Source organism: Falco punctatus, assembly GCF_963210335.1.
Source record: "Falco punctatus genome assembly, chromosome: 8".
NCBI classification, from domain to species: domain Eukaryota; kingdom Metazoa; phylum Chordata; class Aves; order Falconiformes; family Falconidae; genus Falco; species Falco punctatus.
This window is the reverse complement of record NC_137588.1, coordinates 61,391,312-61,405,976: the sequence shown is the minus strand read 5'-3', so window position 1 is coordinate 61,405,976 and position 14,665 is coordinate 61,391,312. Positions and strand designations below refer to the sequence as shown.

At 45.8% G+C, this 14,665-nt stretch overlaps 1 protein-coding gene across 11 annotated transcripts in view; it reads left to right on the top strand.

The window, feature by feature from the left end:
• Positions 1–10,086, top strand: part of LOC308068246 (uncharacterized protein) — a 38,817-nt gene extending 28,731 nt beyond the window's left edge. For 3 of the 11 annotated variants that reach the window (XM_080398522.1, XM_080398520.1, XM_080398521.1), the window contains 4 exons: positions 975–1,051; positions 1,858–2,027; positions 7,862–8,155; positions 9,212–10,086. In XM_080398522.1, the coding sequence (XP_080254648.1) occupies positions 1,024–1,051; positions 1,858–2,027; positions 7,862–8,155; positions 9,212–9,568 (849 nt within the window). In that variant the 5' untranslated portion in view covers positions 975–1,023 and the 3' untranslated portion in view covers positions 9,569–10,086. Of the gene's footprint in view, positions 1–974; positions 1,056–1,506; positions 2,028–2,132; positions 2,799–7,402; positions 8,156–9,211 lie in introns of those variants that run through there. The other 8 variants (XM_080398525.1, XM_080398523.1, XM_080398524.1 and 5 more) reach the window with 8 other exon arrangements.
• The last annotated feature ends 4,579 nt before the right edge of the window (positions 10,087–14,665 follow it).

Below are 14,665 nucleotides of genomic sequence, written 5' to 3'. Positions count from 1 at the left end.
CAATGGAAATTTAATGTGTTTCTAAGAGGACACTATAATGAGGAGGTTTGCTGCCAAGCAGGGGCTCGTCCCTTTCTGGGGACCTGCTGATGGAGGTGACTGCCGTGTTCAGGGACTGCTGTCAGGGTCCAGGCAATTCTTTCCAGTCCTACCCCTGTGTCACTGGTACCTTTTCTTCTCTACCTGCTCAGAAACAGCTGCAGATGCTGAGAATTTAAAGCCTGCTCCTTAAGATCTGTTGTGGCTGAAATGTCTATAAACACCTTGAGTCTCTTTAGAGATCTCTGTGCTTGCCAAACTCTGCAGCTCACTAGTATGTCTCATTATACGTGGTGCTTTCCCCCTCCTGCAGCCCATGATTATGTGAGAACTGCAGGAAAAGTAAGTTTAAAGACTTCAGTACATCCTCAATGCCTTAACTGAAAAAGTAGAGGAAGAAATTCTAATTTAATTAAGAAGTTGAAAACCTTTAATATTATTTAAGGTGACCTCAAGACTTGGAGCCTCACTTGCAGCTTTTTTCCAGCATTGGCAGTTATTGATATTGAAATATTTTCAGAATTTCCCACCCCCTTTTTTTATATTAGTAACCCAAGACCACAGATTGCTCAGCTGAAATGTGCTGAACATTAATCACCAAATTCTGTGTTTTATGGCTGAAATAAATCTGATAAGAAAACAGGAAAAGACAACCAGTAAAAGTAGTGCCATGATTCACCATAGCCTCAATGACTGAAATAAGTTGCTTATGGGAGTCGAACTCTGTTTTCGAGTAGAAATACATACTGCACAGCTGACTGGGGCATGACTGCCCACTGAAATGGATCCAGGCTATTAATCAGCAGGTATCTCCTGTGTGTGTTAAGAGGATGACAAGATACTTGCTCTAGAAGAACTGCAAGGATATTCCAGAGGCAATATTTTCTTGAGTTTTGACTATAACAGAAATTGCATTTTTTTTCTTTCTCTTTAAGGCTGGGTCTCACATAGTATGGTTTGGGGGCTGCAGAGCTGCACAGCGTCATGCGTCACAGGAATGTTCTCCTAATCAGTAGGTATTGTATCCCAGTATATCTGTGTAAAGTTTGTTGTTAGGAGCAGAATTTGGAAGCAAATATCCCAGTCATCTCCACGTATTGCAATTCAGTGTGCACCGTGGAGTGGTGCTGCAGCACGTGAGCTGGGCGGCTTCTGGGGGACGCGAGAGCAGACAGTGTGCTCCAGGTCACCTAAATGCACGGGTCACTAATGTCACTCAGTATGGACACCTACACATCTAGCATGGACAGTGCTCCTCAGACCTGCTTGCTAAAGCTAATGCAGGTGTAGCCACTAACCGTGCTCTGCCCACGAATATGCTTACTCAGCAATAATCAGCCTCCAGCTCAGTGTTCCAGTTCGCCTTTCTAGAGTGAGGTTATTCCTGTCAATACCAAAGAAGCAGAGACAGTTATCATTTTAGGGACTTTCCACCATTTATCTTCCCATCCCCTCTCTCCTCCCCAGGTGTACACTTGATACAGTCACTTTTCTCCAGGGAAAGAACCCGATTTCGTGGCGGACAGGAATGCTGACCGACTTGCCTTCTGCTGCAAGCATCCATCAAACCCAGCCTCTGTGTCCCCTGGAGTCTTAATTTTCCTCTTGACAGCAAAGACAAATGACTCCCCCAGGGCTGTTTGCTCATGTCTACTTCAGGTTTCCATGACGTTTCTTGAAGATGACCTGTTTTTTTAAACACAACAATGAGTTTTCTTTCCACTGCTGCCTACCAGTGTGAAGACAGAGATAGATTTGTTTTAAGAAAACCTTATGCTGCCATTCCCTGACACATCCTCCCTCTGCTTTTTGCTTTAGGCTTCTTCTGGTTCCTCGATGTTGCCAGCTGTAACACTTCTCCCCCATTTGGGGTTGTCCTGCACAGATACGGTGATATTTCATTTGAGGGGATACAACCAAAAGAAAAGATATCTTTTGGTATTTTTTCAATCCACCACAAGTTTTTTCCAGTTCTCCCTAAAATCAAGGTTTGTGGTTTTTTTCCTTTCTTGTTCTTTCCTCTTTCCTCTGCAAGGCTTCCCCAACACCATGCCACCAACTCCCAAACGGTGGGAATATTCCCGTGTCTCTAGGATTATCCCACTCTCTCTGACCCCTGTTGATGCTCCAGGAGTCCACAACTTGAGAGGCTGGGAGGTGCCGCTCGAATTGTCACACCAAAGGAAAGGAACAGTCTGTGTGTGGTTTAGGATGATGGTTTCACTGGGTTGTTCGAAGTGGTGCAAGCAACCACGTTACACTGGGAGCATTTGCTGTGAAGACAGTATATGGTAATCACCAGCCTCGCCAACAGATAGTTGGATAGTTTGACATTGATCTCCCTCAGATTAATTGCTTTTAGGTTTTTAAATGATTTTAAGGTTTTTGTCTGTTTGTTTCTTTATTTATAGGATATTTCTGTAAACAACACTCATGTTTGTAAGTACCTGTCTCAATTTCTTTCCCAGTATTGTCACCTGGGAGCAGAGTAAAGCAGTGGCCAGACTCTCGCCTGCTCACAGGTAGTTTATTCTCTGCAAAGCCGTGCCTTGAAAACAGTTCTCAATGCACCCGAACTCCACGTGCCACAGCTCGCTGCAGACCTGGGAAGGCAGGCAGGCAACACAAGGAGACAGGAGCTGGTTTTGCTACTGAAATCTGCATGATGAGGTGTGCAGAAATAGGGACAAAGCAACTTCAGTTCCCCAGTCTTCGAATTTTGGAGAGCTTGTCTTTGCAATATAGATTTTTTAACATCATCTTTGGTACAAATGTCCTTCCCTTTGTTTCCCTCCTCCCAGAAAACACAAACCCACCCTGCGGTATCGTACGCAGAATAGCCTGGTCTTGTGCTGGGACATACCACACACCCTTACTTGTAAGGAACACTGCCAGCCCTGGCTATGATCTAAATGCCCATAAAAATGAAGGGACTCTCTGGCCAGATTTATTGGGGTGTTGAAAAAGAGAAGAAAGTGGTTGCCACTTTCCAGTTTCCTTTGGCACAAGGATTTTCCAATCAGCCAAGACATCCCAAGAATGGGAAACGGTGCCGGACCACCTGCATGCTGGCTGTGCTCAGCGGCTGGCGAGTCCCTCCAAGCACCAGTTTCCAAACACAGCAGAACAGCCCTGAGGTTACACAAAACCTCTTTTGGATCTTTTTTGATCCCACCTCAATGACCCCAGGGCTACAAATGCTGCCACGGGACCTTCTTCTGTATTGGAGCGAGCTCCTTGTTCACATGAAAACCACGCAACCTAGGCACCCTACCCTGCAAACCTCCTTGGCTACTGGACGCAGTAACCACGTCCTCGATAGCTGGCAGCTTTGTGCCAAGGGAAAAGGCCTCTCTCAAACCCACTGCTTTGTCCTTGTGCCATTTGTGTATGTGGCTGCTTATTATATATTGAATAATTTAAACAATCCTTATGTCATAACATGCCCCCAAATGTTTAGTTGAGTGTCCCCAAATTTGTTTTGCATGTTTATCCTTCCATTCGTTAGGAACATAAATGTTCTTTGACTTCGCCCTGTGCCTTTCAGCATTATTTTATGGAAATTCCGATTTCCTGTCCTGAAAGAAACCCTGATGATAATGAGAGGCTTGAAGCTTTTCAAACAAAAAAAGCAGTTTGAGTCAATTCTGCATTTTGTTCTTAATCAAAACTAGTTGTGTGCATTTGCATCAACAATGAGCTCAGCACACAATGCTCCATATGGGTTTGGCTGCTGGCATTCAGTGAATGGCAGGAGCCACTGAAAAAGTGCCCTGGCTTTCAAAGATTTAGGGATGACCTTGCAAAAGTGTCATTTGTCACTGCCTTGTCCAGAATCACGAGAAAAATCCCTGGAAACACGCTATGGAATCGCAGAGCCCAGTGCCCGCATTGCCGAAGTAGTGCAGCAGCACTTACCTACAGACAGACAGTGGGAAATAACAAACTGGAAGTTTTTGAAGGAGCCTGAAAAGACTTTTTTCATGATGCTTTATCTGGATATTGGTCTTCCACTTCAGATGTGACTCATTTTTCAGGCACACTATGTCAGCTCGGTTTATACCAAGTCTACCATAAATATGAATGCAAACAAGCTACGGTCCATTAATCTGGACACCTATTTGCAATTCTAAAGTGTCTAAAACACTTGGAAACAGCCCACAAACTTTTACTGTTCCCCAGTTCAGACCTGATCTCGCAGAACCCCCTTCACACTAATTCCAGTTGAGTTACACCCGGGAGGGGGTATCCATGTACGTGCAGTTTTAGGAGCAGGTCCCCATTTTTGAGCACGTTAATAGCACCCAGAAGGGCCACGGCACATGGGCTTTGCGGGTCTGTTTCGCAGAGCATGAACAATTAGGAGAAATAGGGACAGCGAGTCACACAGGCATCCCTGGACGCGCTGTCATGAGTGGCTGGACAAGTTCTGCTCAGAAAGGATTTATTTCCACTCATTTTGGTCTTGTGGCTGTGAAAGGCTTGCAAAACCTTTCACCTTCTTTCCCTGGAGTCATATATATTTTATGAGAAATTTAAGAATTACCTCTTATTAAAATGGGGGTAGTGTAATTACCAATAAAAAGCAGATGTTATGGCATGACTAATGCTTGAAAACGTGTATGTAGCAAGCAGAACATACCAGCACATCCAGGCTTTTCACTAAGATAATAAAAGTTGTCTTTGTTGAAACTAACTGGCCCGGTTGCAGAGGTCTGAAGTCGCAGGGAAATCGTTATGGAAAACACTGAAAGGCTCCACGAAAGGGCAGCTTTGCTCCCACCGATCTCAGCAGCAAAATGTAACTCCAGAAGGTTGAAATGGAAAACCCTCACCCCTGTTCATCTTGCCCACATCAGGAGGTGTCTGAAAAGGTGTCCTGCTAAAGCACCCCAGCTCCCCACGCTGAGAGCATCCTTCCCCTACGAGCCGTAATGAGCCATAATTAGTGAACTCCCTGACACCTCCGGCACCTCTCGGGGGTCCATAACCCACCTGCAACAGTCAAGATCATTCCCTTGGATCAGTCCCAAGTATTTTGGCAAGGCGTATCTGGAGCAATTCGCGTAGGCTGACTTTTGAAACAGGAATGCACAAACATCATGTAAATGGAGTTGTTCAGCAAATCTGCTCAAGTCAGTCCCAGGGTTCACAAACTTCCGTAGTTCCTCTCCCTTCCTTCCCAGCAAATTGCATTTATGGCCGTAAAAGCATCTTTAAAGATATGCTTGGTTTGCATAAGAGCGTTTGCAGCTCAGGAAGACGGTCTGGTCTTCAGGGTGTGGGTCTGAATTTGGGGACGCAGGGAGGATCTGCGCCTTGGCTGGGGGAGGCTGTGAGTGTCATGGGAGCTCAGCACCCAGGGAGCCCACCCACGCCTTTTCTGTCTTCGAATCCCATGTCTTTGAGTCCTCCTCTGGCCCAAACCCTGTGCCTTGCCCAAAGCCCAGTGATTCAGGGCGCACTGGAGGCAGCAGAGACCTCCCCATGTCTTTTCCTTAAGACCCTCCCATACTCCATCACTATTTCCTCTGCACGTTAACGCCATATTTCAATTTAAAGGAAAAAAGTATCCAAATCCTCAGACTGTTCTTGGCCCTGCAGGAGTGTCAGCTCACTGGAGAAACCTCCTGCAACATGCTGAGTGTGTTGCAGGCTCCAGGGGTTTTTTTACGTTGGTTTGTACCAGCATTAGCTCTGTCATTTTGTGAAATGAAACTAAGACATATGCATAAGCAGCCTTGACAGCAATTAGTTCTGGCAGAATCATTGTGGTAATGAATTTCAATGAGGCTGGGGTTTTGGGTGCCTGAACACTTCATTAGCAGCCGGTATATCATACTGATGCAGTTGAGAAATCACATTATCAGAAACCACTTTTTACTGCAGGCAGCAACCAGGATAATAAATGGGATGAATAATAATATAGTCCATTCAAAATCATTTCTGTGCTTTAGAGCGCTGGAATTTCAGTAAACAGATAAAATACTATGTGGGAAAGAATCTTATTCTGAATTTCTCTGTTACCCGGGTATTTACGAGCATTTTTAATGTATTGTCAGAGGAGCTGCTCTGCTCTATTACACTTGCCAGTTAAATGCTGAAATACATACATGTTGATGCAGTAATAAAATCATCTGTCATTTAGCACAAAATAGTTGAAGCTTGAATGGAGGAAAATAGATAATAACTATTGCAGTGTGGAATATCCAGGAGTCTTTGTTGGTTTCTATATATTTACAGGATATATTCTTTTTTTAAAGTATGGGAATACATGGCTTTAAAAATGCACAACTGAGGGATGACTGAGGCATTCCCCTACCTTCTTCTGTGTTTATAAACCAGGGAGAGATGCATTATTATGTCACAGTATCACCGTCTTTGCAGTGATTGTTCTGAAAATGAAAGAATGCATTAATCTGATGCCATTTCTATTGAAATTTATCCTTTTGAATGTGTCACTTTGGCTGCTGGTTGCTTGGTTTGGAGTCCATCAAACAGGCTCTCCCGTGCCAGTGCAGAACAAGGTGCAGGAAGGGGATGACTGGTTTGCTGGGGTTTAGATCAGCAGTTTGTCACCTCACTGGCAGGGAGAAAAGCAACCGATGCTTCCTTAGAAAGAAGCCAGGCTGCCTGTGAGCCTCCCAGTAATCCCAGGATGTCTACAAGACTGTACTGGGGAGGAGGAAGGAGAGAGCTCTGCTAGCAGGGAGATGGGGTGGGTGGGTGGGGTGTCCTCCCATTTGTGATGCTGCCCTGGAACCCTGTCACCAAGGCAGCCAGGCGGATCCAGGACGATGCTCTCCCCACTGGCTTTCCCTTCTTGGGTGCTTCTTGGCTACCTGGTAACTATAGAAAATATCCTTTTTCTCTCCCTGGTGAAGTGGGTTGCAGTTATGTTACCCAATGTGTAGATTCAGGCCTATTTGAACGAGATATTTGTAAGAAATCCTTAAAATGCAAAAAGCCCTAGAGACAGGTCTTTTGATCAGAAAAAAACAGAAGAAAGTTGATGCGGATGTGGATTTAACAGCAGTAGCGAGCAGGCAAGAGGCAGACAATTTTTCCAGTAGCAATATATTAGTGTGTGTTTATCTATAACAGCAAGATGACCTTTTTTTTTTTTTTCAATGAAATAGTGTCTTGTAGCAGTGGTGATCTGATAAATTAGCTTTTCAAATAAAGACAGGGATAAAACAGGAGCTGAATTGACACATCAAGTCCAAACTGTTTTAAAGACTGGAATTGTGTATGCCAGTTTTGATTGTATGGAAAACTCGAAAAGAGAATATCTGGAGGAAAAGAGGGTTCTACAGATATTTTTTCAGGTTCTACCCAAATTTTATTGATCTTCCATTTTCAGAATGCTCACAAGCACCGCTGATCTACCAAGATTTTCAGGAGGCTGTAAATCACCCTAAGCAGCCCAAGCCTGTGGGAGTCTCATTTCTTTGTCTTGGGACGTGCCAAGGCAGCTCATGAAATCAGACGCAGGTTTAACCTCGGATCAGGTACAGACGCTGTCTCCGCAGGCTGTGGTTTCAGCTGGTGCCAACCAGCAGGCTGTAAAAAGTCAGGCAGCAGGGCATGGAGACCGAGTTTTTATCTCTGAAGCCTGGTTATTGCTGCTCTTCATCAACACAGGGAAAACATGGAATTTCATATTTTTCCTGTGTGAACTACTAGAGACTGAGAGTGTATGAGCTAACGTGGCATTAAATTTAACTGAAAACCCTATATGAGAAACCATTTCATTGCTAGTGGCTTTTGCCCATTGATAGCATAACTTTACCATATTTGATTAAATATAAATTTCTTCAAGGAGCTTCTAGGAGATCTGGAGACAAGGGATGGGACCATTCCCCCACCATCCAGCCCAGGAGTCTTGGAGCAAATCCTGCTGACCAGGGACAGTCCTGAAGATCTGAACACCAAGCTCCCGCTTTGCAGTGACCCGTTATCCCCCGAGTACCTGGCGTTTGCTCTTCCCTACCTGCCCTACTACAGAACGTCTCACATTTTGATCAGCCCATCTTCCCTCACCACACTGCACATCAGAACAGGAAGAGAAGAAAGCTTCAATGAGGACAAGTTTAACACTAAGCAGGATGAGACAGTGAGTTGTTTGCCCTGTCTCCACAGGATATTATCCATGTTACAGAATATATGAAGAGCTTCTTGGCCAGCCACTCACATATGGGTTAAATGCAGAGAGAGAAAAGCCTGATAATGATGAGAAAGACGAAAGCAAAGATGTTGAGACAGCAAGTTGCAAGGGTAATTGCTAAATCACTCCCCAAGATTGCACAGCCAGGGAATGCTCCTTCTGCCACAAGCGGGAGCACCCACCCCACCAGCCTCAGCGCATCCCGCTTGCCCCAGGGCTTCAGTGGCCTTTCCGATGGCACCAGCGCTGCAGCTGAACCAGACACACTTCACCTGAACCAGACATGGTGACGTGCTTTGCCCGGGTATTGCTACTGCACCGTCCTTTAGTTGAGGTCACGCACAGCGGCACACAGAATTGGTGCAGGCAGTGCTTTGCATGAACACATACTTTAAGGGCAGGAAGAGCTATAGCTGGGGAAAAACTCCAAACAGGTTAAGCCAAAGGGGAGAGCAGGAAGCCTTGCAGCTGCCTTCAGGTGTGTGTGGTGGGATGTGCCCCCTGTTCTGAGCAAGCACCTCGGCTCGCTCTGTCGTGTAAGGTCTCTCTTACGGGTGCTTGTCACCCTGCACAGGCTGTTTCAATGTCTACGTGGTTAAATTGGGTTAAATACCTGCAAAGTAGTTGGGGTGAAACTCACCTGTAGTGTTTCTGAAAGGGGGAGGAAGGGTGGAAAGGAGGTGGGCACATCTCACACCATACTGTTCCCCAAAATTAGTCCCTTAAGGACAAAATAAGGAATTGTGCTCTGAAAACATAATGCAGGAGCAGAGCTATCTGTGAGGAGAAGATACTCGAAGCAGCCATGGCAAGGCCCCTGTCCCTTGAAACAGCCCTGTGGTCCCAGTCTCCTGCTGGGGGGACATGGCTGGCTCTGGATGAGATCTGCCCCGTTGCTGTGGGGGACAGCCACCTCCCCAAAGGCAACATAAGTTCCAATGTCTCATCACTGCTTTTTCATGCATTTAAGACCTTAGGTCTTAGTCCTCTATATGTTTTTTTCAGACCATGCCACCAAGTTTGGGGTTGGACAAGAGGGTACTTTCTTCTATGACAGATGAAGAGCCACCAGCCCACCAGCTCCTAAGAGACAGCACCTCTGAACACTGCCTGGCCACCACCTCCTTCCCCAGCGGGATGCCAGGTCCGAACCAGCCCTGTCCCTCCAGTGGGTACCTTCCTTACTACAGGACAGAGGGAGGGCTCTGCAGTGGCCCAGCTCTGGGGGACAGGTTCTTCACCGGGACAGAAGGTTGGGAGAACAAGGAGGGAGGACAAGGGGAAGAAACAACTATTTGGAGTCTCAGTGCCAGCTGCCTGATGTGCTTGAGAAGAAAGCAGGGGGGTTGTCTTTGTCAGTGAAAGACTGAGTCAATGCAGGCATGAATGAGAAGCTCTTTAAACCTACAAGAAGAAAATCTGCATAAATATGGAGTAAAAATCCACCTCGCTTCAAATAAAATGAGAAGAGAACCCAGACTGCGTAATGACAGCAGAAAGCAGCAGAGAGGGAAATGACTGATCTGGGGGAATCCAGGTAAACTTGCTCTATAAAACATCCCGAAGGAGGAGGGTGAGGAAGAGAACTGTGTTTTTCTGCAGGTAATCCCAAAGGCTAGATGCTCACTTGAGGGATGTGCAGCTATGGGGAAAGCCCAATGGGAAAAGAGTAAGAATTATTTAAATCCTAGCTGCTTGGAGGAATTAAGCAGAGACATAATTTCCAGTAGGGATTGGGAAATACATTTCCTCTCCCTTTCACTACAATCCTTCCATTGTATTAATGGCATCTGCTAGACCTGGTTACAGTGCACAACAGCCATACACTGGAGAAAAAAAATATTATTTAAATTCTTTGTCAGTAAATTTTTTTGAACACATTTCCATTATGTCTGTCTTCGTTTCACTTGCACAGTCAGTAATGAAAATAGCCCTGATTACTTTAATATGTGCAGCTATGAGCTTCTAATAAAACATCAGTTTTGACTCTGGAAAACTGAGCAACAGCATCCAGGAACAACTTGGCTTTGATGAATCTGAACCGATTTACACCAGATAAGGATCTGACCAAAAAAAAAGGTCAGCTTGGTGTTTTCTTTGCAATTGTGAAATCTTGCAGCATACTCTCCTTACTGCTAACTATGTCACCTCTCTGAGATGCCACACAAGTTGATGAAACACGGCTCTTTCCCATTCCTGCTCTGTGTGTGGACAATTTCTGGTCAAAATGGATGTGTTTACCCCAACCAGTCAGTTAATCTTTGAGTGCTTCTGTAATGATTACACATGGGTATTGACAGCCTGCACCTAACCATACCAGCACTAGCTATTTTCTCTTAGTGATCGAAGAAGCAAAATGCATCACATGTAGTAATTTTACATCTCCATAGTTAGACCAGTTTCCCTGGGAGTAAGCATGACACTGAGACCAGGAAGGCTACAGCCATGTAAGGTACATCATTATTTTGGTAATTTCTGGTCACACTGCACTGGCAGGGAAGGGCTTTTAGCTGGATGCTGGGACCAGGCAGAGGACAGGAGTTTCGATCCCGGTCTTTCCACTAGGGACTGCTCGGGATGAAGTGAAGCATCACCTCTGTTTCAAGGAACCTGGGGTCAGCCAAACTGTAGAAAATTCATCCCAATGTCCATGCACAGCTGCCCTGGCTGGAAATAGGAACATGACTAGAGCAGCCGGCGTGCCCCCTGCATCCCCGCACCCTTATGGGCACCTCAGTATCATTCTGGCAGCTTCTCACTAAAAACCAAGATGACTCAGACTCTGGATGAACCAGGTCAGGCTGTCTGAAATGGCTTCTGGTTTTAAGCACAAAGAAGGCCTGCGTCTTGGGCACGTTGAAAGAAAGCCATGCAAAATATAGTGAGATTATCCAAACTCAAGGGATCAGGCAGAGGAGGGAGGGAGTTCTGTCTGAAAAGCAGGTGTGATTCGTTCTGAGAATATTAAATTCAGCATTTCCATAAATTTGGCATATTAAAATAGTTTAAACTACATAGCATCAAATCCACAAGTCTGCCTGACTTCCACTAGATAGAAATTAGCTGCCTTCTATTGGCTGTACTTGATAATTTATGGGAACAACGAACATCAGAAATCAAGGAATTGGGAGATGAGAATATTACAAGCTTTACCCTTATGGATCAGAAAAGCCTAATTTTAATCAAAAGCTGGCAAATATTGTATCATATGTTGCCATCTGGAAATTGGAGCTGAACAAACCTCATGATTTTAATATATTTTCCATACAGCCTTGCTCAGAGGTAGAAAGGAAAGGATGGAGGGCAATGTTGGAAGCTTCTGTGTTTCTCTCAGAGGCTTACGCTGCTTTATTACTTTTCCACATAGTTAACATCCTGTACACAGACAGCAAATGATTTTTCTCAAACTGCTCCATAGATCAGGTTGCTACCTTAGAGGGGACATCATGTACCTTTACCCCAGGAGAGGTCCTAGTCAACTGGAAACAACAAATAGTTCAGTTTAGCCTCATATACTGATAATGTATCTCCTTTCATCTCTTCATTTGAAAAATTAATGATTATTGCTCTAAACCCTTAGTACTTCAGTACTAGTGGTCCTCTGGAGTTTGAAAAACAATCTGCAATTACTTTGATGCATGCTGTGTAGTCTTCATTGATCCCATTTAAGCTTTTAATCTCCTGAATTCACAAACTTAATTCATAAAACAAAACAAACCACAGCAAAAGATGCCTTCTGATAAGAAAAGTGGTGATGACCATCACTGTCTTTGGGGATTTCTTATAACACAGGTTCTTCTTTCTCAAGAGCTGATGTTAGATTTCATTTGGAAAGGGGGGAAAGGGCTTAGTCACAGTATTTGTTCATCTGTGTACCCCTAGGGAAAAACCTACTTCAAAGTCAATAAAAAGACTCACACAGACATTGCAGGGCATGGAATGTGTCTCTGAGATCAGGTCCAAGAGGCCTTCTTTACTAAAACACGGTGGGCCTTTGAGATCTAGACGTAAAGCTTCCTAAAATCAGTAAGACACCCCCCCCCTCAGCCTCAGCAAGGTGGGGCTGGGCCTCCAGCCGCCCCCTCTGGTGCAGAGCAGCAGGCTGGAACGTTCCCTTGGCAAACCTGAACTCCACCACATGCTGTTTTAGGGAGAAAATTAGCTCACCGATGTTTAACTCTATTGCTATGCATCCTGCCCCAAGGACTGTGATTAGCTAAGCTCTCCTTCCTCTCCAAAATCCCGACTACGTCGACATATATGACTTAATAACTTTACTTTGAACTCTGTTAGAAATGAAGCTATTGGCAAGTAGCACTTATCACAGCGGAGCAGAACCCAGCATTAAACAAAGAAGCTTAAACAGGTCTCTTCCCAACGATGTGACAGGGAGGAATGGAAGCGATTCATTAATATGGAACAACCTGGCTTCCATTCAGAACTGTATTTATGGTGAGTGATTAGAGAATACCTCGAACATACACCTCCCATACAAAAACCAGCACACACACATCACCGGGTGAGCCCAGTGATGGTGGAACCACAGAGCCCTCCTGCTGAGACAGTCTAATCCAGGCTTCTTTGCTTTGCAAATGCAATTTACGAACCACAGCAGATATTAGGAACTGTGTTTTGCAGAACAGGGATCGGCTGAAGGTAGTGCCTGCAGGCTGTGCTGAATGCTAAGCATCGGGGGGAATAAATGGAAATACAAAGGGATGAAGCAGTGAGGGATGCAAGCTCCACTGCTCCACATGGAAGCTGGTGCATCAGGAGGGGAAGCAGCTGTGCTTCGCGTCACACCTGGACCCTCAGATTTGATTAGCCTATCATGACACAGAGATGCATTCCTGTATCTATCTAGAGCTATATCTTAATCCTCACCAGAAGGAGTGTGCGTGGAACCTGAGTGAGGCATCTGCCCAGAGTGACTGTTCCTCAGCACACAATGAGGAAAGCTGCGCTGGGATGGAGGCGCAGGCTGGACCTGCCCGTAATCCTTCTGGGCTAACGACACAGATGGGAACGGATGGTGAAAAAGCCAATAGCCCACTGACCTACATAATGCCCCATAAATCTCCCTGTCCCTGCCCCAGCGCTACCAGTTCTCATTAACTCCCTCCAGGCTCCCAGGCTGCTGGGGGCACTTTCGCCTTTCCCAGGGAGGCAGGCTGATGGGATCTGCAGGTGTGGGTAAGGCAGAAAGGCCAGCACCTGATCCAAGTTATGTAGCCTTTATCTTGACTTCTGCAGTGATCATTAGCCTCTCACACATGGAAAAACGGCATGTGCTATGTGTTTTAGTTAGCAGTCTTTTATCGAGGCTGGTGTCCTTGGGCTAGTTTCTGCTACTGGTAAATATAAATGGAGAAATGAATTCCCCAGGACAGCCTTACAACAGGATCACCTGAGTTGTGGGAGTCCTCCAAGTTAATGTTATAATAAATATATACATTGTGCAGGGGAATGAGCGTGTTTCTGCTTTTCTGAGCACCTCCCTCCTGTGCAGGGTGTTCTCGTGCATCAGTTACTGCCTGGGGCGCAGCAACCCGCGTGGCAATTGCCTGTGGTCTGGGGTGAAACCGGGGCACCTTCTTGTGTTATTAGCTGGGAAGAAAAAAATAATGCCAAAGATGAGAGGTGGCACAAAACTGATTCTGTTGCAGTTGCACCAAGGAGCAAGCACGCTCCACGGTGGCTAGGGCTGAGCAAAATTATCAAGTCAAAGCAGCTAAAATGGGAAATCTTGATGGAGCAAGATCTGAAGGCAACTGGCAACACATGCAATGCAAAGGGAGTGTGGCTGGGAGCGAGGAGTTAAGCTTGCCTGGCTGGACAAAGGGCTGTGAAAACGGACACCAACCTGGTTGGGAAGCCCGAGGACAGGACGCAGTGGCCTCTCTTTCCCACTCGAAAGCTCTGCAATGGCTGAGACATCAAAACCCCCAACACAATATAAACCTGAACAATAGGGCTCTGACAGCTGCAGAGCGTTTGAACAACGTGTCAGATGGGAAAGTTTGTAAAATCTTCTACATCCCACCGGAGCATGGGAGTTGCAGCTTTTCCTGGTTTCTCTGACTGTATTTTCCCTGGACAGCAGAGTTCCCGTCAGCGTGTGGGGTGAGCGTGGGTCCCGTCTGCAGAGGCAAGAGCAGAGGGAATCACCCCGGCGATGCTGAGACAGTGGCTGCGGTGCCACTTGCTTCGACCAGAGGCCGTGCCCCTGTCCCACCACATCGTCCCAGGGACCCGGCGCACACCCACAGCCACCACACTTTGCGTTTGCTCCCTACTCCTGCAGAAGCCTGCTTATTGCTTCCTTTGAAGACCTCATTTTCTTACAGCATCCTCACGAATGTGTGTGCTAGGTCAAGGTGACGGTAACTCACTCCAAGCAGCTGCCCCGTTAGCACCTGATGCTGGATAATAATAATGATTAATGAATCTTAATCTTTC